Source organism: Suncus etruscus, chromosome 17, assembly GCF_024139225.1.
Source record: "Suncus etruscus isolate mSunEtr1 chromosome 17, mSunEtr1.pri.cur, whole genome shotgun sequence".
NCBI lineage: Eukaryota > Metazoa > Chordata > Mammalia > Eulipotyphla > Soricidae > Suncus > Suncus etruscus.
In genome coordinates this window covers 1,004,267-1,031,874 of record NC_064864.1, presented here as the reverse complement: position 1 = coordinate 1,031,874, position 27,608 = coordinate 1,004,267, and the positions used below count along the sequence as shown (strand labels likewise).

General features: G+C 52.6%; 1 protein-coding gene across 1 annotated transcript in view; it reads left to right on the top strand.

The window, feature by feature from the left end:
- Positions 1–341: 341 nt before the first annotated feature.
- HK1 (hexokinase 1) overlaps positions 342–27,608 on the top strand; it is a 65,472-nt gene continuing 38,205 nt past the window's right edge. Inside the window, exons 1-2 of the mRNA XM_049790483.1 lie at positions 342–517; positions 20,803–20,965. Of these exons, the coding sequence (XP_049646440.1) occupies positions 455–517; positions 20,803–20,965 (226 nt within the window). The 5' untranslated portion in view covers positions 342–454. The remainder of the gene's footprint in view (positions 518–20,802; positions 20,966–27,608) is intronic.

Here is a 27,608-nt window from a genome sequence, read left to right as displayed (position 1 = left end):
CGCGGTGACGGTGCGCGCATCCTCCAGCAGCTCCTCCTCCTCCTCCTCCTCCTCCTCCTCCTCCTCCTCCTCCTCCTCCTCCTCCTCCTCCTCCTCCTCCTCCTCCTCCCTACGTGGGGGACGTGCTCCGAGCTGCCTGGCAGCAGGAAAAGGGGGGAACCCCCGCCGGGGCACCTCCCCTTCTGCAGCCCCGTCCCCGCCTCTCCACGCAGCGTGGCAGGACGCGCCCTGGAGCCAATGCGCGCCTAGGAGGTTGGGCCTGGACGCGCGCTGGGGAGGAGCCGCGGGAGGAGGAGGAAGAGGAGGAGGAGGAGGAGGAGGAGGAGGAGGAGGAGGAGGAGGAGGAGCCTCCTAGCAGCCGCCCCAGGAGGGAGAGGACCGCAGCTCGCCCCGGCTGTGGACGCCAGACCCGCGCCTGCCCTGCCCTGCCCTGCCCCGCGCGCCCTTCGCCAACATGATCGCCGCGCAGCTGCTGGCCTACTACTTCACCGAGCTCAAGGATGATCAGGTCAAAAAGGTGAGCCCGCAGCGGACCTCCTCAGCCCACTCTGCCCGTGGTCTCTGCCAGGCTGCCGCTGGCGTGCCGGCCTGCCTCCGGCGTCCTCCTCCATCCGCGCATCCTCCATGCGCCCAGCCCAGGCCCGCAGCGCAGCGGCCACCGCCATCCATCCTCCGTCCTCCTCCGGGCTCTGATGCCTCTTGGCTTCCGCACTGCGGGAGGCACGTCTGCGTGGTGTTTGTTTGGAGTGGGGAGTGGTGGTGGTGGAGGACGAGGTAGAAGGGAGACCCACCCTCCCCACCACCGCTCCAGATGGGGCTTGCCTGCTGCGATGCCCTTGAAGCTGCCCTGGGGGTCAGCTGCGCCCCGGGGCTATTGCCCTGAGGTGCCTGGCTCCAGGGCCTTGTTTGCAGAAAGGTGGAAGGAGTGATCTTGGAGATGCCTCCGAGGTGAGAGGGCCCTAGCCTAGCCGGCGTGCTTGCTGGCCAGAGACCAGGCATCCCATATTTGGGTTTTTGTTTTTTTTTTTCCTGGAGGGGATCCCAAGGGAAGCCCGCACCCCCCAACTGTTGCGCCTCCTCCATCCCCTGAGCGAGGACGTTTTCATGCATGCGAGGACGGGGTGACCCTGCTGCTGCTGCTGCTGCTGCTCTGGGCTTCCTGGAACGGGGAGGGGCTCGGAGGCCACCGGAAACTTTGCTCACAGGCCCCAGGTCCGGAGAGGCTGAGTGGGAATGGAATTTTTCCCTTTTGTGCCCGAGCACCGGCTCGAGTTGTCATTTCCAACCAGCCCGCAGAGTCTGAGCTTTTAAACCCCACAAGGGCCATGGGGCAGATGGAGGCCTGGACTTGCAGGCTGGAGGGCTGTGTCCTTCCCACGTGTTGGCACCCACATACACGCCTGCCCAGTGAGGATAACGACCCAGCAGGCCCCTGGCAAGGCCGCCTCATGCCAGCCTGTTTTGAAGATAGTGTCTGCTGTGGCAGGGAAAGATGCCCATTTTGCCGGGACCTAGACATCCGGCTTCCCCCACGGAAGCCATGCCCAGGGTATGCGGCCTGGTTCGGCACCCGAAGAATCCACCTAACCAGTTGGGAGGAGGTGCCCTTCCTGGAGAGTGAGATTGTGGGCACAGGCCCAGTTTGGCTTTACAAGTGCTGTTCTGTGCCTTCTTTCCCACCCTGGGAAATGGGGCGTGGACCTCATCTTTGCCACCCTCCACTCTCCCAAGACTGAGCTTGGGTGTGACCCAGCATTTAAAAGGTGCCTTCTGTGAGTTACCCCCAAGTGACCTGACCGGTGCTGGGAAAGTCCTGGGTTTGCTGCTTGGATTCTGGGTCCTTCTCGGGGTGGGGAGCAACCTGGGGACTTTGGAAGCAGGCTGGGGAGCCACAGTGTCCCATGGTTTCATGCAACATCAACAGGGAGGGACAGTGGGCGGCCCGGGTTCTATTTCCCAGCCCCGCCTGTTCCCTGAGCATCAGATGCCGAGCCGGGCTAGCCCTTGAACACCCTCTGGTATGGCCGGAACCGAGCCACCGGACAAAGATGGCTTTGAGGACCACCGAGGGAATGGATGCTTTTTTGCTGGGGAGATAGATTCAGGGTTTGGCATTCGCAGATGGCCACACCCTCCTCCCTTTCCAGGGCTGGAGATGGGTGGATGGAGGTGTAGATGGAGGTTGGATGCCACACAGGGATCCTGTGTCTCCCATGCCCAGTGATGGCCTGACTCATCATCATTCTGGTGCCTTCTACCGGGCTCCTGTAATTCCTCCTGGGTGTGACATTAGGATACTCCCCACTTTTTTTTATTGGGTCACACCCAGTGGTGCTCAGGGGTTACTCCTGGCTCGGAAATTGCTCCTAGGGGGCTGGAGAGGTAGCATGGAGGTTAGGCATGTAGGTAAGGCCTTGCATGTAGAAGGTCATTGGTTCGAATCCCGGCATCCCATATGGTCCCCTGTGTGTGCCAGGAGCAATTTCTGAGCATGGAGCCAGGAGGAACCCCTGAGCACTGCCGGGTGTGACCCCAAAAAAACCACACACAAAAAAAAATTGCTCATGGCATCGCTCAGGGGACCATAGGGGATGCCGGGATTCAAACCACCCTCCATCCTGGATCTGCTGCATGCAAGGCAAATGCCCTACCACTGTGCTATCTCTCTGGCCCCTAAGATTAGGATTTTGACGGCCATTCCCTCCCTTGCTGAGGGAGGGCCCAGAGCTTCTGCCAGATAATCTGTTGTCCAGTAGATTCCAAAAGTCAGAATGGGAAGGAGTCTGGAGAGTTAATACAGGAAACAGGGTGTGTGCCTTGCACCCTAGTTTGAAACTCCAGCAACAAGTTCCTCCTGAGGGTGTTCCCCGAGCACTGCCCGATGGGGTCCAAACTCCTGCTGGCCCCCAGAAAAATCAAGAGGAGATTAGAGAAGATTGCATAGGGATTATGGTGTTTGCTTTGCATGTGCCTTTCTTGGTTTGACCCTCAGTACCGTCTCTGATCCCCCGAGCACTCCCAGGGGTGACCTCTGATCCCCAGAGCTTTGAGCACGGCTGGGCCTGGCCTTTAAGCTAAAAAAAAGAAATGAAATGAAAATCAAATATGCTTTCGCATGTCACCATGACTTTGCTGCTCCTGGGCACAGGGTGGGGTCGTCAGGGATCGCCTTGCCTGTCTGGAGGGGCTGTCGTGGGGCCCTTGGTGGGTGTGGTCCTGTGAAGCTTCTGGTGCCCACCTGTAATGAAGCTGTCATCCCACCTGTGTGGAAGCAGGGCCCGCATCTGCCTTCTTGGGACTCAGACAACCCTTCTGGCGGCTGCCTTTTGGGTGCAGCTCTGTGTGTGGGAGCAGGATGCTGCCTTGTGCTTCTAGTGGCTTCTGGGCACGCTTTCCTCCTGGCTGAGATCAAGTGCAGCCCCGTACCCCAGCTCTACCCGCATGGGCAGCCATGATGATTCAGCCCCGGCGCTCCCCGCAGCCTCAGGGGCTCTCAGAGATACAGCATCCTCCGGCCCCCACTTTCATTGTCTTGCTCTCGAGCTTGGGGATGGAGTCAAGGGAGGTTTGGGGGCCATAACTTCTCCCCTTAACCCCCACTGCCTATGAGCCACGGTGGTAATTCATAACAAATATGAATGACTAGAGAGACGATGATTCAGCCTTACAGATAATAAACAATATCCCGGGTTGTCGAGTTTTCCAGATGGAACCCCTTTCTGTAGACCGGGTCTGTGCCATATTGATGAATGGGGGCTGTGGGATAATCTCTGCTTGCTCTAAGCACAGCCCAGACCTTTTCCTTTCTTCGGCTTATTTGTGTAGGGGCCACACCTACCGTGCTTGCTTAGGGCTTCTGGCTCTGCCTTTAGGAGTCACTCCTGGCTAGTCTCAGGGGAGTCTGGGGTAACCAGGGATGGAACCCAGATAGCCTCATGCAAGGCAAGTGCATGAGGAAGGATGCTTGTGTGTGCTTAGGGACCTAAGTGTTAGAATACTGCACAGGGGAACCCCGGAGCAATAGCGCAGTTTTAGGCTGTTTGCCTCGCACACAACCAATCCCCAACGGACCCTGGTGCAATTCCTGGCATCCCAGAGGGTCTCCTGAGCCTGCCAGAAGAGTCTTCTGTGCACAGAACGAGGAGCAATCCCTGAGCACAGCCAGGTGTGACTCCCGAAAAAAGACATCCTGCTCAGGGACTACCGGTAACTGCAGCCAGAGGCTGGGCCTTTTGGCCTCCAAGTAACTGATAACGTGCCTCTTGCCAGCAAGATTTCCTTCTCCTGCACAGCTCAGTGGAGTTTCTCCAAGTGGGGTCCCTGGGATCCCCATTCTCAAGTGAACAAAAGGGGCAGTTGTGAATCTTTGCACATTCTCCGGAGAAGACCTTCCCCCCCCTCCCCCCCCCGCCCCCCTGCTGCTTTTGGTCAGATAATTTGGGACTGTCGTGAGGGAGTGAGCGGAGAGTGGGTGGCTGTGAGGGACTTTCACATCTGGCCTTGCCGCGTGCCTTCCCACGCCTCAGCGCTCTCGGGCCTGCTGTGGCGCGCCAGGGACCGGCTCCAAGTGGGCTTGAGTCAGGATGCTTGCTGCTGGAATCAGGCTGCCTGCTGCAGACTCGAGAACCAAACCTAAGTGGGGAGCATGGTACCTTTCTGATGAAAAGCTGAGTCCTTACTCTGTGCAGAGCGCCGGACACCAGGTAGAAGCGGGATCCCTTCTCAGGGAGGAGAAACCATGCTAAGTGCCAGGAGAGCTGGTAGGCCCAGTGGTCAGACCCCAGTAGGAATTGTCCAATTTTAGAAATGGCTTTCAGCTAGGCCTAGAGAAATGAGTGGGAAGATTATACTCAAGACCCCTGCCTAGGAATCTAGTGGCTAGTTTCCAGGTTTAAGTTGAACTTTCTTTCTTTTTTTGGTTATTGGGCCACATCTAGTGATGCTCAGGGGTTACTCCTGGCTATATGCTCAGAAATTGCTTCTGGCAGGCTCGGGGGACCATATGGGATGCGGGAGATCAAACCTGGGTCCATACAAGGCAAATGCCCTACAGCTGTGCTCTGGCCTCTAAGTTGAACTTTCTTTTTTTTTTTTTTTTTTTTTTGGTTTTTGGGCCACACCCGTTTGACGCTCAGGGGTACTCCTGGCTATGCGCTCAGAAATCGCCCCTGGCTTGGGGGGACCATATGGGACGCCGGGGGATCGAACCGTGGTCCGTCCTACGCTAGCGCTTGCAAGGCAGACACCTTACCTCTAGCGCCACCTTCCCGGCCCCAAAGTTGAACTTTCCTTTCTCCTTGTAGTGGTCATATCCAAGGAGTCCCAAATACCATGAGTGTGGTAGGGATGTGTGTGCATACGTGTTTGTGTCCATGTGTACAAGTGTGTGTGCGTACATTGCGCACACATGCTGCCCTTCACGTTGCGGAACCCCCAACGAAGTTTCCAGGCCCGGAAGTCCTTATCCTGGGCTCCTCCCCCAAGCATCCTGCTGGCATTCGAGTCCCTTTTGGGAACGTGCTGAAGCCAGAGCAAATGTCTTTCCTACGGTCCTACCAGAGTTCAGGTGTGGGGGGGGGGGCCTCAACCTTTCCCCCCCACTGCCTTGGGTACCTCTGTTGCTTCCTCAATGAGAGAAACCAACCCATGACTTGAATGATTATTTTTCTTAGGGTCTGTCTTTTCATTCCCCAAATTAGTATCTTTGATAACTTTTCTTAGAAATGAAAATCAGGGGGCCGGGCGGTGGCGCTGGAGGTAAGGTGCCTGCCTTGCCTGCGCTAGCCTAGGACGGACCGCGGTTCGATCCCCCGGTGTCCCATATGGTCCCCCAAGAAGCCAGGAGCAACTTCTGAGCGCATAGCCAGGAGTAACCCCTGAGCGTCCCAGGGTGTGGCCCAAAAACAAAAAACAAAAAAATAGAAGCAGCAGCAGATTCAATTAGGATAGGACCAGAGATCCCTAGACCCTTGTCTTCAGCCCTAAATCTTGACATTGAAGTGGATTCTTTATTGTTTCTGAGAATGTTCTTTTCTGTAATTGTTTTGGTTTTTGGGTAATACCCAGTGGTGCTCAGGGTTTACCTCTGGCTCTGCACTCAGAAACCACTCCTGGCAGGCTCGGAGGACCATACGGGATGTCTGCATGCAAGGCAAATGCCCTACTGCTGTACTATCTCTCCGGCCCTCTTTTCTGTAATTTTTATGGAAAATTCCCCCCTTTGATTGACCAGGGTTGCACACCCTGCTTTGCATCTGGTGGGGTTGGGACCATATGGGATGCTGGGGATAGAAAGCAAACGCTTTCTCTGCTGGCCCCGCATTCTTTAATTCTTTGTTTGTGTTTAGTTTGTGTTTAATACTGTGTGTGTGTGTGTGTGTGTGTGTCTACACCTGACAATATTCAGGGCTTTACTTCTGCTGCACTCAGGAATCACTTCTGGTGGGTCTTGGGGACCATATAGGTGCCAGGATTAGCAGGCAGCATGCAAGGTAAGCACCTTACCCACTATTCTTATTTCTCTAGCCCCTCTTTTTTTGGGGGGGTTGTTTGTTTTTGTTTTTGAGCCATACCTAGCATCGGTCAGGGATTACTCCTGGCTTTGCGCTCAGAAGTCCTCCTGGAAGACTCAGGTAATTACATGGGGATTGAACTTGGGTCCATCCTGGGTTGTCGCTTGCAAGGCAGACGCCTTACAGCTGTGCTATTTCTCCAGCCCAGGCTTCTCATTTTTATATAATTTAATGATATATTGTGGATTTATCATAGTATAGTTTCACTTTATATGGTTTTGCCTTTTGTAAATGTTGCTATATTGATTACATCTTTATGCAACTTACATTTTTTTTTTTTATGCCCAAGATTCTGTATTTGAGCTATTTTCCCACATTGCTCCATATGCCATGTCTCCTGTCTTTTTTTGCGGGGAGGGCACACCCAGTGGTGCTCAGAAATCACTCCTGGCAGGCTTGGGGGACCATCTGGGATGCCGGGGGGTCAAAATTGGGTTGGTCTGGGTCTGATTGTGCAAGGCAAACACCCTACCTCTTGTCTTTAAACTGCTCTCTAGGCTAATGAATAAACACCCACTGTGAGTTTATGTCTCTGGTTGAACTTTGCGGGTGGAAGGTTCCAATTCTCAGTGCTACAGGGCACTGCCATGTGTTTCTCTACCTCCCTGTCAAGCATGAGTGGCTCTTGGTGCTGTGACTGGCATGCAAGGGCCAGAATTTATCTTCCTACATTCAAGATTTTCCACATTTCTCTCCCCACGGTCAGGGAGGCGTATTCTCCCATCAGAAGCTGCTCCAGGGAACCTGGGAGACAGTGGATGGCACAGCTACGAGGGCGCTTGCCTTGCACACAGCTGACCCAGGTTTGATCCCTGGGTCACACGTCTGCCTGGTCGGGCCCCAAAACCAAACTAAAGTTGGCCCTGGTTCTGGATCTGACTGTTCCACGTGCCTCTCATACACACACCCCTGCAGTTTTTTTTTTAAATTAAATTAATTAATTTATTTATTTATTGGTTTTTGGCTCAGAAGTTACGCCTGGCTCTGTGCTCAGAAATCTTGCCCCGGCAGGCTCGGGGGACCAAATGGGATGCTGAGAATCGAGCCCAGTCCCTCCTGGGTCAGCCACATGCAAGGCAAACATCCTACTGCTGTGCTATCACTCCAGCCTCTGCAGTTTTTTTTTTTTTTCAATAATCACGTGTAAAGTGTGTTTCTTTCTCAGTCACTTCTACTCGTGGACTGCACTGGAGCTTGGGTTGAAATGATTTTTTTGCCTCACGGAGCAGAGCCCCTGGCTGCACTCACTGCTGAGTCCACAATGCCTGCCTGTGCCCCGTTCCTGCCACTGCTCACACATTTGCCCTGGGCCAGGCTGGGAGAGGGAGTTGAGGTGCAGAAATGCTCAGGAGGACCCTGGGGGGGGGGGTGGGAGTTGGGGTGGCCCTGATGTGCATGGAATGAAAAGTCCCCTGCCGCCCCTCTTCCTGGGCAGGTCCCACTTCACTCAGCAGGGCTAAAGATGCCCAACGCATGACAGGCCAGTGACCTCTTTGCTGTCTTCCATAAAAGGAGCGGCTGGCTTTGGGAAGAGAGCCATCAGGCTGCGGCCCGGCCCCTCACACAGAGGCCCAGCCTGGGTCTGGGGTCCAGTGCTGGCAGTCAACTCCCCCACCCCCTGCCTCCCGGCTTTGTTCAGCCTTATGGGACGCCTGGATAACAGCTCCTCCTCTAGCTGGCTTGATGGGAGCCCAGACCCTGCTTGTCACGACTACCTGACTGGGTTCTGTGTTCTCCGGAACTCACCCCAGGGGGCTGTATTTTTGGAGGCTCTCCTGTGTGGACCCTGAGGTGCAACTGGCCAGTGAAGCATCACCCTTTGGACCACCGAGGCAAAGGCTCTGGCTTTTTTTTTTTCATTGAGAACAAATTAAGAGGAGGCCAGACCAATAGCACAGCAGTATGGCGTTTGCCTGCACAAGGCTGACCCAGGACAGACCTGGGTTCGATTCCCGGCATCCTATATGGTCCCCCGAGCTGCCAGGAGCAATTTCTGAGGGCAGAGCCAGGAGGAACCTCTGAGCGGCGCCGTGTGTGGCCCCAAAACAAAAATTAAGATATGGTCCACATTCCATAAGTCGATGATTTACTTATCTTTCAGGCCATACCTAGCAAGTGGGTTCAGTACTCAGTGTCACCACCTGTGGGGATGGGGACCTCAGATGTCCCCAGTGCGGTGTGGCCCAACCCTTCAGCTCACAACCCCCCTCAAAGAAAGGAAGAAACTGAAGTTGTTGAATGCGGGGAGGGACTTGCTCAGAGTGGAGAAATGACAGGAACAGGGACCCTCTGTGCATTTGCCTTCACCCCATGCATCCCAGAGGGTCCCCCAAGCCCACCAGGAGTGTTTCCTGAGGGCAGGGCCTGGAGTAGCCTTGAGCATTGCCCAAAGTGATCCAAACCAGGTGTAGTCCTCCCCTTCAACAAACAAAAACCCGCATATGGTGGGGTGGAGCAGAGCCGAATGTAAGACTGGTGTGGGAAAGGGAGGGCAGCATGGGGGACGGGGAAGAGCCGCTGGGCTGGTGGTGAAGGAGAACAGAGGACCGGGCTGGAACTGGAGAGGAACTGGTCATCCCTTGGTTCTTAACACCCTCTTCCACCACTAACTGCTAGCTGATCAACTCACTGGCCCCAATTAAGTTTTTCAGTCAAGTCCTCTTCTCATTGCTGCAGGGACCTCAGACCTCTGCCCCCCACCATTTGCATTTGAAAGAGACCCCTGGGCAGGCTGGCAGTGCTGGAAGACTCCCTTTTGTGGGAGGTGGCCTCTCACTTGGGCTAGCCCCCTTCCTGTCACTCTGCCCCTGTCCGTTCTCCCCCAGTGTTGGCAGCAACTTTTGTGGGCTGGCAGGCACCTTTTTTTTTTTTTTTTAAACTTTATTGATTGATTGGTTTCTGGGCCACACCCAGCAATGCTCAGGGTTTACTCCTGGCTCTGCGCTCAGAAGTAACCCTTGGCAGGCTGGGGGACCACATGGATTGCCAGGAATCAAACCGAGTCCTTCCTGGGTTGGCAGCATGCAAGGCAAATGCTATCTCTCCGCCTTGAGACAAGGTCTCATCTTGGCAAAATCCTGTCCCTTACAAAATAGTTTTCTGCTCTTGCTGGAGCCTGGAAGGCCAGACCATGTTCCCAGCAGGGTCTGCCCACCCTTATGGCTTAGCTTCCGAAAGTGGCAAGTGGGTGGCTGGAGAGCAGATGATTTAGGTGGTGCAAGGCATGCTTGAGTGCTGTGTGGGGCCCCAGGGCTCCCCATTTAGGGCTAAGGCTGCTGCAGTGGCTCCATCTGGCTGTCTCGCGCTTGAAACACCAAAATCTGTTTCCAGATGTGTCAGTTAAGCATTGACCCACGAGAATGAATCGTTGCTGTATGGAAGAAAGGAAACGGCTTGAATTTTCAGAGTTTAAGCCGAGGGCAGCTAGAGAGCAGAATCAGAAGAGCCTTTATCCACTGTTTTCTCTGCCCCTCCTAAAGTGGGGTACTGGATTTGATGCCTGGTTCTGTTTTTGGTCTCTTGAGCACTGCTGGGTGTGTCCCAAGCCCCAGTACTGCAGAGGGTCAGCTCTGGGGAAAGCCGCAATCTTTGCAAGTGTGAAGGGGCAAATTAGATCCCCCAGGGTTTGCCTGTATGTGCCAAGTAGGGTCCTGGTGGCTCAGCTGTCTGCAACATTTGGTGCCACAAAAGTGGACATGGGGACCCCCCCCCAAAAAAAAGTGGACATGGGGCCAGAGTGATAGCACAGAAATAGGGTGTTTGCCTTGCACATGGCTGACCCGGGTTTGATCCGCAGCATCCCATATGGTCCCCTAAGCCTGCCAGGAGCGATTTCTGAGTGCAGAGCCAGGAGTGAGCACTCCCAGTGTAGCCCAAAAACCATAAAAGAAATAAAAAGTTGAAGGGCTGGAGATGGGCTCAGAGATGGAGCTCATGCCATCTAACTGGGGCCCTGAGTTGGACCCCTGGCTCTGTGAGATTGGAGACAGGCCAGAAAAGACTTTGTTGAGCCGTCCACTGATCCGGTCCAGTAGGGCCTGCACTATTGATGGGCAGGGAACCCTGAGCTCATCTGTTCCAAGGGGGAGGAAGGGACCTTTTAGGAAAGGACTTTTATTCTCCCTCTACCACTGACTGCAAACCTCTACAGATGTTTCTGTGGGGCCCAAATTTCTTCCACTTGGTGTAAAACAAACAGAATTGTTAAAACTTTGTGCAACAAAAAAAGCTCTTTAAGATTGCTTATTAATGATTTATTTTCTTGAGTAAAACAGGTTTTTATTTTGGAATTCCTTTTTTTTTTTTTTTTTTTGAGGGGGCCACAACTGCCAGCGCTCAGAAATTGTTTCTGGCAGGCTCAGGGGACCATATGGTATGCCGGGGATGAAACCCGAATCTGTCCCAGGTCGGCGGCGTGCAAGGCAAACGCACTATTGCTGTGCCATCGCTCAGGCCCCTTATTTTGGAATTCTGAGGAAGGGAAGGGAGATGATAAGAAAGTGACAGAGTGAGGCGCTTGAGAGATAGTCCAGGCTTCTCCAAAGGCAGAGAGCTCCAGTACACAGCCCAGCATGGAAGGGAGAAAGTATACTTCTAGAAGGAGAGATGCAGGCCATATTTGCTCGAGCACTGACTTAATGGGTCTAAGGAGCACACTTGTGCTTATTTATGATTTTTTGAAGTGCTGATTAAATGGGGTGATAGTATGTTGATATAGAGGGATGAAAGGAATGTGTTGAAAATGAGAATGTACTTTTTTTTTTTGGTTTTTGGTTTTTGGGCCACACCTGGCGTTGCTCAGGGGTTACTCCTGGCTGTCTGCTCAGAAATAGCTCCTGGCAGGCACGGGGAACCATATGGGACACTGGGATTCGAACCAACCACCTTTGGTCCTGGATTGGCTGCTTGCAAGGCAAACGCCGCTGTGCTATCTCTCCGGGCCCTTTTTTTTTTTTTTAAACTCTGGTTACTACCGTGTTTCTCTGAAAATAAGACCTCCTTACAGGTTTCCTTCTGGGTGAAATAGAAGGCATCCCCCGAAAATAAGGCCCCCCTAGGCTCTGTCTCGGAATGAAAATTAATTTACTGTAAACTGGTTGCTAGGGCTGCCCCAACTGGCATCTGTAGGATGAAGTTTGTCTGGTTTGTGTTGACAAATACCGTACAAGTACTAAATCTCCTTTCTCTTCATTTAACAATAAAGGTGTACCATCGTCTTCTTCATGGAAAAAATAAGAAATCCCCTGGAAATAAGACGTAGAACATTTTGGGGAGCTAAAATTAATACAAGACACTCTTGTTTTTGGGGAAACAGGGTAGATAGAATACTTAAAATAGCGTCTGTGGGCTCAGAGACAGTACTGTGGCTAAGGTGCTTGCCTTGCATGTCACCAACCCCAGTTTCATCCCTGGCATTGCATACGCTTCCCTGCTCCCTGCCAGGAGCCGACCCCTGCTCACAGAGCCAGGAGTAAATCCTGAGCACAGCCACTGTAGCGTCAACACCCTGGGTCCCAGAAGACTGTCTCTGGCCTGCATTCTGATCACGGGGACAGTAAATTTTATGGTTCCAGGGTTGGACGAGGCACTTAAGCTTTTGTTTGTTTGTTTTGGGCCACACCTGCAGGCCCTAGGGGTTACTCCAGGTTCTGCTCAGAAGTCGCTCCTGGCCTATAGGACGGGTCTGTCCAGGGTCTGCCGCATGCAAGACAAATGCCCTACCTCTGTGCTATCACTTCTACCTGCACTTAAGCTTTTGAACTGTGGATTCCTGTGGGGAAGGAAGGGACAGGACCCCCTCATCTCTGGATATTGTTTCTGGCTAGGCTTGAGTTAGGTGCCAGTCAGTGCCCTGGACCTCAGTTTCCTTATCCCTTTAGATTCTAAAGTGGTCCTCAAACATTTAAAATAGGGGGCCAGTTCACTGTCCCTCAGACCGTTGGAGGGCCTGACTATAGTAAAAACAAAAACTATGAACAAATTCCTATGTACACTGCATAGATCTTACTTCGAAGTGAAGAAACAAAACGAGAACAAATGCAATGCCTGCGGGCATTGGCCTAGGCCGTAGTTTGAGGACCACTGCTTAGAATTTGGGGACACCGGTGCTCATCACGGGCAGCAAAGCAGAGCAGGGCCAGACAAAAGCAGAGCCCCTGCAGCAGTGGGGTCCAGGCTGCACCCCCACTGCCGGGCAAACTCATATTCTGAGAATCCACTGCCCCGTGGAGCTCCAGGGGCTCCTCCCAGGGAGGGCAGGAAACTGTTCATGGTTGCTGGTGGGAAAGCAGAATTGGGGTTGCGTGGCTCATGCCCCCTGCGTACCCCATCCTGGTCCTGACGAGAAGCCCAGGAAATGCAGAACAGAGGGAGGAGGACCACCTTCTGAGTCACTAGGGACGCCTGGTGGGGTTCACGGGGTCCTCGTGGGGTCTGTGCCCTCCTCCCTCTGCCCCTGAGAGAGCCTGGGACACTGCTGGATCGGTCTGGCCCTGGCCCAAGCCACCACTGGGCAGAGCCAGGCAGCAAATGAAGCCTGTCGTTCCGGCCCCGCTGCATTCCTGAGCCGCCCTTTCTCCTGGAGAGGCACCTCCTGCCTCCTGTATTTTTAGTTCCTGCATTGGGGCAGCTTCGTTCTCTTCCTCTCCTACCACAGCGGCGAGAACAGCCTCTGAGTGGGTGCCAAGGTCACCCTGAGGACTTGTTATTTCCTCAGGGGCTTACCCTGGGCTTTACACCATCCACCAACTGGGGTGTAAAGTGGGGGAGCCTGAGCCATAGGTGCTTGCTTGCCTTGCGTGTGGCCGACCCAGGGTTCATCCCTGGCACCACCATGTCTGATCTCCCGAGCGCTGCCAGGAATGATCCCTGAGCACAGAGTCAGGAGTAAAGCTGTGAGCTCTCCCAAACAAGCAATAACAACAAATAAAGTGAGGTTACTTCTGACCTCGCATCAGGGCTGGCTGAAGTGTTGGGGGACTCCCCAGCTATGCTGGCGCGTCTGGTGGCTCCGAGTCTCAGTTTCATCTAGACCGAGGCTGTGGGCATCTGGCTTTCCTCCTGACCTGTGTGAAATGCAAGTCAGCATTTCCGGGGATGCACGTTTCGGGGCGCTCCAGCAAGGAAGTGAAAATGGAGCTGTGGAGCTAAAATGAAGACAGATTAGGCACCAGGATGCTCACCCACTCCATGGATGGGCTGGGGTGGGGCGGGGAGAGGGGAGAAAGAGAAAGAGAAAGAGAGGAGAGGAGGAGAGAGACCCCAACATGCCTGCCAAGAGCCCGTTCTGATCAAGCGGATTTCACCCCAGTCCCAAATAGTCAGTGCCCTGAGCACTACCAGGGGTGACCCCCAAGCACAAACCAGGAATAGCCCCTGAGCAGAATCAGGAACCCTCAAACCAGAACCAAACCAAAAACAAAAAGTTACTCAGGGGGCCGGAGTGATAGCATAGCGGTAGGGCGTTTGCCTTGCAAGCTGCCAACCCAGGACCAATGGTGGTTCGAATCCCGGCATCACATATGGTTCCCTGAGCCTGCCAGGAGCGATTTCTGTGTGCAGAGCCAGGAGTAACCCCTGAGCACCACCGGGTGTGGCCCAAAAACTAAAAACCAAACCAAACCAAACCACGTTTGCTTGCACTTTAAGAAGGGGAACAGGAAAGACGTGTGTGTGTGTGTGTGTGTGTGTGTGTGTGTGTGTGTGTGTGTGTGTGTGTGTGTGTGTGTGTGTGTGTGTGTATTCTGACCGCCCCATGGAGCCTCTGGCATTTGCATCTTCCTTTACAGCCTGCAAGGTGCCCTATTTATCCCTCTAGCCCACATTGCTGTGTGGTTTGGTTAGGGGTGCATTCAGCAGTCTCTGGGAGGCACAGCTATTAGTGACGATCCTGGTTTTTATTTGGCCCCTTGAGTGGCTGCAGATATTGGGGGTTGCAGGGCTGCCAGTGGGCCGGCCTGTCTGGGGCACGCAAGCACCGTGCAGCGGGGCCCGTGCCGAGAAGGGCAGGGCCTTTCAGAGAAGCACTGGGGGCCTTATCTGGGCCAACACACCCTCGTGACTCCTCAGACCAGGCTTCCCGCCTGCGGAACCGTTGCCAGGCCCTGTGGGGGCCCAGAGAGGGGCCGGAGCATGGCCCCTGTATGCCTGGCATTCGGGGTCTAGCTGGAGGCTCAGACCATGCCCGCGAGGCTGCACTGCCCAGGAAATAGTCTGCCAGCGCCCTGCGTCTGCCAGGGCACACTCATGCTTACCTAGGGTGCCACCACAGCCGAGGGGATGCTGAGGCTGGGGCAGCCGGTGTGCGGGGGGCATCATGGCTCTTTCGGGGGAGGTAAGTTTCAGGGGCCCCTCCTGGACCAGGCGCCAGGGGGAGGGAGGCAGGCCCAGCTATGCTGGGGGTCACTTCTGGTTCTTTAGTTGTATTCCTCCTGACTCTAGGCACAGGGATCCCTTTTGGCTATGCTAAAGGATTGTTCCTGGTTTTATGCTCAGGGATCACTCATGGCTTTGTACCTGGTTTTGTGCTGAGGTACTCCTGGCTCTGGGCAGATGGATTGCTCTTGTTTTTATGCTCAGGGATCGCTCCTAGAGCGCTCAGGGGACTCCGTGGTGCTGGGAATTGAAGCAGGGTCAGCGGCTTCCCCCAAGGTAGTATCTCTGCATCCCCAGCGGGGGAAGGAAGGACATCTTTGAGGGTACAAAACCCCGAATGTGTCCCAGGCTGCCTAGGAGAGGGGGTGCTAGGAGGGCAGGGTTTTTCTGGGAATGCTCATGACCAGAAAATGTGCCCCTCCAAATCCCATCCTGTTCAGGACCTGCTGACAGGAGCCTGGATCCTGGGGTCACGTCCAGTGGCCTTCAGGAAAAATGGCTGCCAAGGAGAGGGTTAGAAAGAAGGGGGACAAGAAAGTGCTGGGAGGGGGCCTGCCCTGCCTGTGGGCCACCTGGCTTTGGGCTTCCTCTGCCCGCTCTGTGAGGGCATCGAGCAGATCTGGCTGTTTGTGGTCAGCCGAGGGGGGCTGAGCCTCCGTGAAATCTCCCTAGGCCCCATCATTTTCTGCCAGGCCAAGCGGGACTGCTCCTGCCTAACCCCCTCACCCCCACCTGCTTCCTCAGTGAGGGCATGAATGACCCTCATCTTCCCACGTCTCTCCGTTAGTATATCTCCCCGTGTCTCCACCATCTCCCCACATCTTCCTGCTCCAGGAAGCCCCTCCTGCTTGCCTGGGCTGAGCCAGGACCAGGAATGGGGGCATTGGTGTCCATGACCCCTTTGGGGGTCCCTACTCACTCCTCGGTGGCACCCCCAGGCCGTCCTTAGGGAACGGAGTGAAGGTTCAAAGGAGACAGGTGTGCGGTGTGAGCGGGCAAAGGCAGTCTGCTGGCCTCGGGTTTGAGGAGCTTGGAAAACTGTTCTACAACATCAGGTGCAAGGATCTCTGGGCAGAGGGGGTGGAGGGCAGATCTCGTTTGCCTCTTTCTACTTTTATCCACTTGGGTTTTGTTTGGATATTTGCAATAAGTGTGTATTTCTGATCTGTACTGTCACTTACGTTGCTTAAAAAAGAGCTTAGAAGCCAGTGCAAATGTCTCGGCAGACTCTTGCCAGAAATGTTTTATTTGTCATGGTTGCCACCTACCTTCTGTTCTCTAGTTTTCTCTTCTGTAAAATGGGCTCAGAAAGCTTGACTTTCTATTATTATTATTATTATCATTGCTATTATTATTTTGGTTTTTGGACCTCACCTGGTGGCTTTCAGGGGTTACTCCTGGCTCTGCACTCAAATCGCTTCAGGCAGGCTAAGGAACCATACGGGATGCCCGGAATCAAACCCTGGTCCATTCCGGTGGGTCACGTGCAAGGCAAATGCCCTAGTGCTGTGCTGTCGCTCCTGCCTCATCTCTTATTATTTTCTAGGTAAACACACGATTTACCCAAATCACATGTTTAGGGAATGTGATTATGGGATGAGAGGGTGGGACAGGATGTTGGATGCTCCCCCTTGTTCTTAAAGACAAGAAAAATAAGATTCAGAGGCCCAGATAGTTAGTTCAGCAGGTACGGCTCTTGCCTTGCACATGGCTGACCTGGGTTCGATTTCTGCATCTTATATAGTCCCCTGAGTACTGCCAGGAGTGATCCCTGAGCACTGAGAGTCAGCACAGCTGGGCATGGCCAAAACAAATACAAATAATCCAGATCCAGGGAGTTGAAGTGACTAGCAAGAAGACACAGCCAATCAGCAGCAGGTCTTAGACTAGAGCCCAGTTCTTTTTTTTTTTTTTTTTTTTTTCTTTTTTTGTGGTTTTTTGGGTCACACCCGGCAGTGCTCAGGGGTTATTTCTGGCTCCAGGCTCAGAAATTGCTCCTGGCAGGCACAGGGGACCATATGGGGTGCTGGGATTCGAACCGATGACCTCCTGCATGAAAGGCAAATGCCTTACCTCCATGCTATCTCTCCAGCCCCATAGAGCCCAGTTCTTTATCCACAGCCCCTTGTATGTTCTTTTTATCGAGTGAGAGAATAGAAATATGAGGCAGAATAGAAATACCAGGGTTGGGCCCGGAGAGATAGCACAGTGGTGTTTGCCTTGCAAGCAGCCGATCCAGGACCAAAGGTGGTTGGTTCGAACCCCGGTGTCCCATAGGGTCCCCCGTGCCTGCCAGGAGCTTTTTCTGAGCAGACAGCCAGGAGTAACCCCTGAGCAATGCCGGGTGTGGCCCACAAACAAAAAAAGAAATACCAGGGTTGGGCTGGAGCATTAGCACAGCGGTAGGGCATTTGCCTTCCACGCTGCAGGACAGACCTTGGTTTGATCCCTGATGTCCCATATGGTCCCCCAAGCCAGGAGTAATTTCTGAGCACAGAGCTGGGAGTAACCTCTGAGCATCATCGGATGTGGCCCAACATCCACCCCCCAAAAAAAAGAGGGTCGGGAAGCATATTCCTGGCTTGCACAAGGCCCCGAGTTTGATCCCTGGAGCTACATGGCTCCTGAGCCTTGTTGCTCGTGGCCCTGATGTCCCCTGCCTCCTAGGTTCCAAGTAGTGTCCCCTCGGCTGGCCCTTAGCATTGAGGTATTCCGTCCATTTGGCAAGTCGCTCAGCCAGTGAGCCTAGAACCCCCAACACTGTTCGGAGCATTGCCCCGCTTCCAAAAATTAAAGACTAAAAACTACTCTAGAAGCCCCACCAAGGGTTTAGGAGACCAGGAACCTAGACCGCTTTCCACATATGTTTCCACATATGTGTGGACAGTGCGACTCTGCATGGGTCATGATCTCTTCTTCCTCTGTGAAAGACAGAGAGGATGATCTCCTTTCCCAAGCCTGCACCCCCCACCATGGTGGTACAGGAAGAACGGAAAGCCTACCCATGTCCCTGGAAGCCTATTTCAGTTACAATCAATATACTTCTGATAAGTTTATTGGAAAGCAGAAGAAAACAGACAAGAAACTTAGCAAAGGACTAAGTTCTCATTTCTTCTTTTTCTCTGGCTTCTTGGTGAGAAAATGATTTTGTTATCCTTGCTGGCATTTGGGTCACACCTCATAGTGGCTTTTCTTTTCTTTTCTTTTCTTTTCTTTTCTTTTCTTTTTTTGGTTTTTGGGCCACACCCGGCGTTGCTCAGGGATTACTCCTGGCTGTCTGCTCAGAAATAGCTCCTGGCAGGCACGGGGGAACATATGGGACACCAGGATTCGAACCAACCACCTTTGGTCCTGGATTGGCTGCTTGCAAGGCAAACGCTGCTGTGCTATCTCTCCGGGCCCATCACAGTGGCTTTTCTGAATGGCTTTGCACTCAGAAATCACTCCTGGTGGGGCCCGGAGTGGTAGCGCAGTGGGTAAGGCATTTGCCTTGTGCCCAGATTCAATCCCCAGCATCCCATAGGGTCCCCCAAACCTGCCAGGAGTGATTCCTGCACGCAGAGCCAAGAGCACTGCCGTGTGTAGCCCAAAAACCAAAGACTAAAAAAAAAAAAAAAAAATGTGGGGGCCGGGTAGGTGGCGCTGGAGGTAAGGTGTCTGCCTTGCAAGCGCTAGCCAAGGAAGGACCGCAGTTCGATCCCCCGGCGTCCCATATGGTCCACCCAAGCCAGGGGCGATTTCTGAGCACATAGCCAGGAGTAACCTCTGAGCGTCAAACGGGTGTGGCCCAAAAACCAAAAAAAAAAAAAAAGTGTATATATATATATATATATATATATATTTATATATATATATATATATATATATATATCACTCCTTGGTGCAATGGTAGGGCATTTGCCTTGCACGCACTGACATAGGACAGACCGAGATTCCATCTCCCGTTGACCCATATGGTCCCCCAAGCCTGGGGCAATTTCTGAGCGCATAGCCAGGAGTAACCCCTGAGCTTCACCGGGTGTGGCCCAAAAACCAAGGAAAAAAGAAATCACTCTTGGTGGTGCTCTGGGAACCATTTTGGGTGCCAGGAATCAAACCTGGGTCAGCTGCATCAAGTTGAGCGCCCTCCCTACTGTCCTGTCCTATCGTGGGGTGCAGGATGTCAGCTAATTTTCTATGCATTAAGAGACAAAGGCCCAGAGAGACAGGACAGTGGGTGAGGTGCTTGCTTCGCATGCACGCAGGTGTGGTCCCCATTTTCTGAGTTCCCTGGAGCACAGAGCCTGGAGTAAGCGCTGAGCATCGTGGGTGTGGGCAACAACTCCCAAAACAACCCTCCTGCTCATGCAAAGCCAAGATTTCCTGCACTGTAGTCTCTGTCCAACTGTCTTTTTCTTTTTGGGGGGGCATTTTAGGACCCAGGGGAAGTGCTCCCCACTGCACCCAGACCTGACCAGCTGAGTCCTTCTCAACCTTTCCCAAACCCCAATCTTCTCTGCTGGCGAAATGCCCTCTTGAAAGGTTGCCCTGAGCCGTTTTAGCCTCACTGGTAGCCCCTGGGTGTCCCCTTTTACAAAGGTCAGCTTGTTTGGGGAAATGGCCAAAGCACCGACAGCCTGTTGGTGGGGACACGCCCAGGCTTGAATGTGTCTTGTGCCTGTTGCTTTGGGGGTAGAAGGTGGGCCTGAGGTCCGTGTGGGGCTTGACAGGTCCTAGGCTCTTTGCTGGATGCTCTGTCCCAGGAACTTGGCCAGCTTGGGCTCTGCCTTCTTGGCCACGCCGCTGCTGTGTCTTCAGGAGGGTCAGGCCAGGCACATTTTTGCCAGTGGTAGGCCTCCCAGTGCCCACCTTCGGCTCCCCATCCTTTCTCCCTGGACCGGCCCGAGGCACCCTAGGAGTTGGGTGGGTCCTTATGGGTCTGTGGGAGCCTGTGTGGTGCTGCGGTGATGCTGGGGTCTCTCCCACCTGAGTGTGACACTCGGGGTCCAGGGTGCTTCTCTCTGCTGACATGCATGTGGTGTGCACCCAGAGGGCTGCCCTGGGCCAGCACCAGCAGTAAAGCTGCAGCACTGTGGGGTGCAGAGACCTCTGGGTCACTTTGTCACTGGGGGCCAGGAGAAGGTCATTTCAGTAGAAGACATAGGGATGAGGACTGGGACTCGGGACTCCCAGCCTCCGTGACAGGAGCCGGGCCGAGGGAGCTGAGGCTGGAACTCGAGCCAAGTGATTGTCCAGACCGCTGGGTCAGGTATGGCCTGGACTGGGGTTTGTGTCCTGGAGCCCATGTCTCTGGACGCAGTGAAGGAGCGTCTGTCCGGGCCTTCGGTTTTGTCCCTGGTCCTTCCCCACAGTGCCACAGCCAGGTTTGGGTTCTAGCTTTCAGTTTTGGGGACAAGAAGTAGCATCTCTGTAACCTAGGATTACTCAGCAGTGCTCAGGGATCGTTCCTGACTCCGTGCTCAGGGCTCACTTTCGGCTCTGCGCTTAGGACTTACTCCTGGCTCTGTGCTTAGGGTTCACTCCTAAGTCTTTGCTCCGGGCCCACTCCTGGGAGGCTCAGGAGTCCTTTGTGGTGTTGGGGATTGAACTGGGATGTGCGTGCAGGAATTTTAGACCCTGCACCCTCTCTTGGCTCCTTCTGCTTCATTTTATAGCTGAGAACTGGGGCTCAGAGCACTTGAGAAGAACCTGCTCTGGGCCACAGGACCATGTCTGTTGTTGGGAGTCCTGGTGCCCGAGGGGAGGTGGGACTGGGATGGGCAGGTGGGCACTTCTCTCCATCCTGTCCTTCCTAGACTGAACCTGAAGCCACTGTCCTCTGCCATGGCCTCACTCCTTCTTCCTTCTCCTCCTCCAGATTGACAAATACCTCTATGCCATGAGACTGTCCGACGAAACTCTGTTAGATATCATGACCCGTTTTAAGAGCGAGATGAAGCAAGGCCTTTCCCGCGATTTTAATCCGACAGCCACAGTTAAGATGCTGCCGACCTTTGTAAGATCCATTCCCGATGGCTCAGGTGAGTCTCTTCTGGAGATTGGGGCTCAGTATTGAATTCTCAGAAGTCATCCTTCCAAAATTCATCCATGCGTCTGCTACTTTATTCAACTTTAGCATGTTACTTCCTTCATTCACCCCTCATCCATCTAGCCCTCATCCATTCATCCCTCCCTCTATCCATGGATGAATGGATGGTCCATCCATCATTCCTCCATTCCTCTCTCATCCCTCCTTCCCACCATCCATCCATCTGTTCCTCTACCATTCTTCTCCCTTCATTGGTACATTTATTCTCCCATCCTTCCTTTTTTTTGGGGGAGGGGGACACTCGGGTTACTCCTGTCTATGCACTCAGAAATAGCCCCTGGTAGGCTTGGGAGACCATATGGACACCGGGATTGAATCCAGGTCTGTCCTGAGTCAGCCACATGAAAGGCAAACGCCCTCCCGCTGTGCTATTGCTCCTGCCCCCTTCCATCCTTCCTTCCATCCCATCTCATTCCATCTGTTCCTCCACCCTCTCATTCCTCACTCCATCCAACCCTCCTTCTCCTTCACTTCCTCCCTCCATTACTGTACCCGTCTACCAACCAATGAGCCATCATTTGAACATATGTCCCTGAGCATTTGTTATGTCAAACACGGGACGATACTGTGGTTGGATAAAGCGGCTCCATCATCATTGGCCTCAGCATCTAGTGACTTACTATAAGAAAGTGTCGCCTCTATGGCTATTACAGACGCTTTATGGATTGTGCTCGTGTCTTCAGAACACAGGGAGGAAGAAAGAGTTCTTGTTTAGCATAAAATCTCACACGATCCCCTTAGTGCGTCCAGACAACAGATCCTAGTAACTAGGTGAGCTGCAGACACAGAGATTCATTCAGGCCCTCAATTTTTTTGTTTTTGTTTTTGTTTTTGTTTTTGAGTCACACCCGGTAGCGCTCAGGAGTTATTCCTCAGAATTTGCTCAGAAATCGCTCCTGGCAGGCATGGGGGACAATATGGGATGCTGGAAATCTAACCCTGGTTCGTCCTGGATTGGCTGCTTGCAAGGCAAATGCTCTACCACTGCGCTATCTCTCTGGCCCTCAGACCCTACATTCTGAAAGCAGGTCTTTCCTAAAGCAGACAAATGCCATGGGGAGGTGAGCTTCGGGGAAAAATCACCTGTGCATTCTTCTGCTGACTCATTCCTGGGAGTCCCGCTCTGAGCTGTGCTCCCTTGTTCTGGGTCTTGGTTCACCTGTTGCATTTGGGGGGCCAGACTCTCCCACTGAGAGCACACACCCTCCTGCCATTTCTTCCATGATCTGGGGGTTCCTTATGATAGTGAGTCAGGGGCCAAGGGTGTGGCTCAGCCTTTCAGCACGTGACTTGCATGCATGAGACACCCCGGGTTCTGTCTACTTCCTGTTTCTGTCTCTCTCACCAACACACACGGTGGGACATCAGGGTGTAGCCTGCAGAAAGAGCACCATATAGAATCGAGCTTATGATGAAAGGTCGGGGAGCCTTGGGAGCCCTGGAGCCTAGGAGTGAGTGGTGGGAAATTCACCCTATGGTTGTTCCAGACATATATCGGTGGTTTGGCTTATGGAGTGAATGCTGGTGTCCTGACCCCAGTCCAGTGTCTCTGCCGGTATTGGGTGGCCCTGCTCCGTTTCCTTTCTCCTCTGTCCACCCAGACTCACCAGAATGTGGGACTCCCTCTCGGTAAACCCAGGTGCTCCTTCCCTTTGAACTGCTCACCACTGCTGCAGTTGTCTCTGAGCCAAGAGTCACCTGGGCAGCAGAGACTGGGACTAAGAGGGCTTCCCAGAACCTTCCAGAAACAGACCTTGCCTTTCCCACTGGTCTAGAGACCAGAGCACTAGGCTCAGGGTTCTGCACAGAATCCAAACAGTTTTGAACTCTCCTAAATTTTTAAGGAATATGTATTTAATTTCATATTTGATTTATTTTTCATTCTAAAATTAAAAGCACCATGATTTTTTTTGAGTTTTGAGTTTATACATGCAGCCAATACCACCACCGATTAAACTTCCCATCGCCATTTTATTTATTTGTTTGTTTGTTTGTTTATCTTGGCCACACCTGGTGGTGCTGAGGGCTTGCTCCTAGCTCTGTGCTTGGGGATTACTCCTGGCAGGGATTGAATATGGGCCAGCTGTGTGCAAGACAAGCGCTTTACCTGCCATACTTTCTCCAACAACCCCCACTTTTTTGTTTTGTTTTGTTTTTGGGTCACACCCAGCAACCCTTGGGTTCCCCCTGGCTCTATGCTCAGAAATTGCTCCAGGCATCTCAGGGGACCATATGGGATGCCAGGATTCAAATCACTGTCCTTCTGCATGCAAGGCAAATGTCCTACCTCCATGCTATCTCTTCGGCCCCCCACATATTTTTTTAATTATTTTGGTTTGGGGCCATGCTCAGAAATTGCTCCTGGCAGGATCAGGGGACCATGTGAGATGCTGGGGATTGAACCTGGCTCTAGCTGGGTCTGCCTCAAGCAAGGCAAACGCCCTACCTCTGTGCTATCACTGCAGCCCCCTCTTATTTCAATCATTTCCCTCCTTTGTACTTTTGATGTAGGTAGTGGCCCTTCCATGTACATCAACTTGGTTTTTTTTGGAAGTTTGGAAGTGGATTTTAGCTGCTGCTTATCCCTTTTGGCATAGGAAAGGTATGAATAATAAATAAAGGAAGGAACAATATCGATGACTTTTTGCTCTGGTGACTTGCCTTAAATACAAACTCCTGGGGCTGGAGAGATAGCATGGAGGTAGAGCGCTTGCTTTGCATGCAGAAGGACAGTGGTTCGAATCCCGGTATCCCAGATGGTCCCCTGTGCCTGCCAGGGGCAATTTCTGAGTGTAAAGCCAGGAGTAACCCCTGAGCACTGCTGGGTGTGACCCAAAAACCAAAAAAAAAAAAAAAAAAAAAAAAAAAATATATATATATATATATATATATATATATATATATATATACACACACACCTCTTCTTGGCTACCCCATTTTGAAGCTGGCAGAAATGTCCGCCCTGTGCATGTAGCTGCAGGGACAGCCCTGGGGGGGCACAGTTTCATTTCTGGAAGCCCCCTTTTCTTTGAACAGTAAGGATATTGTAAATACCAATTAGGTTGCACACTTCTTGAAGGTTGATTCTGTCGAATATTTCTTTGTTTTGGCCTTTCAGTTCCAAGCATGTTGTTACTTAGGATAAGTTCAAAATTAAAAATTTGGTTTGGAAGCTGAAGCTACAAAATGGGTAAAGTATTGGTCTTGTATGTAGCCAACCTGAGTTTGATTCCTAGCACCCCTTATGGTCCCCCGAGCACCACTAAAAGTGATCCCAAAGCACAGGAGTAAGCCCTGAGCACATCTGGGAATGCCCCCCCCCCCATTTTTTAAATATTTAATTTGTGGTATGGTCACAGTTAATATGGGGACCCCTGATATACATAGCACTCATTTCTAAGCAAAGAACAGAAGAGCAACTTTTTTTGGTGGGCACCCCACACCACTCAGAGGTTTTGGGGGCTAACTAATCAGTTTGTAGGGAACCAGGAGATACTAGACATTATACTCAGGGTTTTGCGAGATAATTGTGTCCTCCAGTTCACCAAGCCATCTCCACAGCCCCTATTCCTATTATTACTTTATTACTTTTTTTTAAAGGTTCTTTCTGGCTTTATTCATCAATTTATGAAAGGGGAAACATCAGATTTAGCAATGGAAGAGCTAAGCAATGAAAAGGGCTTCTTTTTTTGGTTTTGTTTTTGGTTTTGGTTTTTTTGGTGGGACCACACCTGGTGGCGCTCAGGGTTTCCTCCTGGCTCTGCACTCTGAAATCACTGCTGGCAGGCACAGGAGATCATATGGATGCTGGGAATCGAACCTGAGTTCGTCCCGGGCCTTCTGCTTGCATGGCAAATGCTCTAGCACTATGCAATCATCTGGCCCCTGAAAATGTTTTCTAAGTGGAAAGGAGATCGTCCTAAGCCACAGTGAAGACTGGTTACTGCACCTTCTCCCTTCCAGGCTTGGCAGAGGGGTCTCCAGTAGAGGACACAGGTGCCGTGTGCTGGCCAGGCAATTCCTGGTAACTGGATCAAGACTCTGTCTCTGGGAGAACCGAAACCAGCCTTTCCTTTTGGTTTGGCGCCCTGGGACTTAGCGTAGGACACCCCATTGTTGAGTCTCGCATCTCCCACTTGCCAGTTTCTTAACTGAGCTGACAGTCTCTCACACAACTTCTCATCTGCCTCAGGTTTCTCTGTGAATATCTGAGACTTTGAAGTTTTTCATTTACACTTGTTCTTACCTATTTAAAAAGACTGCATCTTTTTTGGGGGTGGGGGCACATCTGGTGGTGCTCCGCGGTTACTCCTGGCTCTGTGCTCAGAAATCACTCCTGGCAGGCTCAGGAGACCGTATGGGATGCTGGGGCTCGAACCTGGGTCAGCCACGTGCAAGGCAAATGTCCTACCTGCTGTGCTATGGCTCTGGCCCCAGGACTGCATCTTTTTAAATAGCTGTTTTTCATTGTGTATATATACCAAGACCTTTTTTCTTTTACTAGTATTTACTTGATGATGATGATGATGATGATGATGATGATGATGATGGTGGTGGTGGTGGTGGTGGTGTTTTTATGGGTTTGGGCCATACCCAGCAGTGCTCAGAATTTACTTCTGCCTCTGTGCTCAGAGATCACTCTTGACTGGGCTCTGTGGACCCTGTGTGGTGCTGAGAACTGAACCCAGGTTGCAACAATTATCATTTTATATACTCGCAGAGCTGCTCTGCCTTTTCTTCAGAAAACTTGCTTTATGGAGATCACATCCAGGATGCTGCGGGTGGCATGATGCGGGGCCTGGAGCCCACGGTATTTGGCCTAGTGCCATGTCTCAGACTGGCCGTGCTTAGGGGCCGGCCATACAATGCCAGGGCTTGAACTCGTACCTGATCTGGAAAACCACTCAGCTGGTCTAGAAAGTTCTCTCCTTGACTGAGACTTCCTGAAAGTCTCTTGTGCTAGCTGGCTCTTGCCTGCTGGTCACAGAACCACCGCAGGCAGCCAGCCAGCCAGCCAGCCGCGGTGCTGAAGGGCGGGTCTTGTTCTTTCATGGCACCGGTCGGTGTGTTTGCCCTGTACTTCACACAGGCCTGGACTTGAGAGCGACATCTGGGCTCGTGTTTGCTTTCCCCATTTGCAGTAATAACCTCCGCATTAGGAAACGGAGCCTTGTCAGGGGTCCTTCAGTAGTTTGTTTAATGAGCCAGGCCCAGCCCAGGCCTCCAGCCTGGAAACTGGCCCTGCTGGATGAGAGGGTGTGCGAGTTGGCCTGAGGGTTCAGGTAGAGGAAATTGGAGGATTGGAGGATGGCCTTGGAGGTGCCAGAGGGAGAACCTAGGGAGAAACAACAGCTGGGTGACCTTGGAGGAAGGCTCTTGACCTCTGTAGCTGATGGTTTATCGGTACAAGTGATGGGGTGACTCCTTCCTGCTTCCTGCTTTCGGGGATTTAAAGGGAAATGGATGGGAAAGTGACAGTGCCCCTCATCACCGCAGCCCAACAGCTTATATGGAACATTTGTGGGAAGAGTCTGTGTTGCATTAAATGTTAATCATATAGAGTCCTTGATGGTTATGGAGTGGATGGGCCTTCTCGGGTCCGCCTGGTGCCTTGCAGCCCCTTCCAGCCAGCAGGTTTGTAGGCATTAGTGTGACGGTGAGAAAATGACTCAAAACAGTCATGAAGTTTTAGGAGACGTGACGTTTTATTCATACAAGGCCTTAGCGCCATTGTCTTCTCTCCTTCAGCGGCCCTTCATCCATCCTGTCTCTGATCTCTCCCTGCTGCAACTTCTTCTGTCTCCCCTCACCCCTGGGGCAACCCCTTTACTAGCAACCACAGACCCCCTCCCATCCAGGAAAGATAGGCAGGAAGTCGGGGGAAGGGTTACAAGTCTCCCCAGTAGAGTCCCCCATCCCTCCCCCCACCAACATTTAGGTTTAAATGTGTAGGTTTAGCCTCGGAAGAAGGATCCAGATTTCTGGTTTTTCCTTGGGACCACACCTAGCAGTGCTCAGGGCTTACTGCTGGCTGTGTACTCAGGAATCACTCCCGGTGGGGGGGGTAGAGGGACCCTAGGGGTGCTGGGGATTGGGCCAGGGTTGGTCACACGTCAGGAATTATCTTACCCCTGTACCTTACTCTGGACCTGGGTCCAGAGTTTCTCCGAATTCCCCCGTGATCTGATGTGGTGAGAAGGCAATAGAAAGGGAGCAGCAAGTTTATAGAGTCTGCTCGTTTTCTTCCACACCCCACAGAATGAGGGGGCTTCCCTGCTTCCTACAGGAAATGACCAGACCTTCAGCTCTGCAGTGGGAATTGGCCTGGGATGAAAGAGGGTAATTAATAGTGGCACTCCTTTTTCAGGGAGGACATATTCAAACTCAAATTTGAGCCAGCCCAAAAGGAAGCAGGTAACGTGGCTGCAAGTTGGCTCCTGTAGGCAACCATTTACCTACCCCTTACCCTGTGCACTTACGCTGGCTTTGTGCAGGGGCAGCCGCCTTTCATGGTGGAGAGGAAGAGCAAGGTTTGGCTGGGTCCACCTTAGAGCTGACTCTCCTGCAGATGGTCT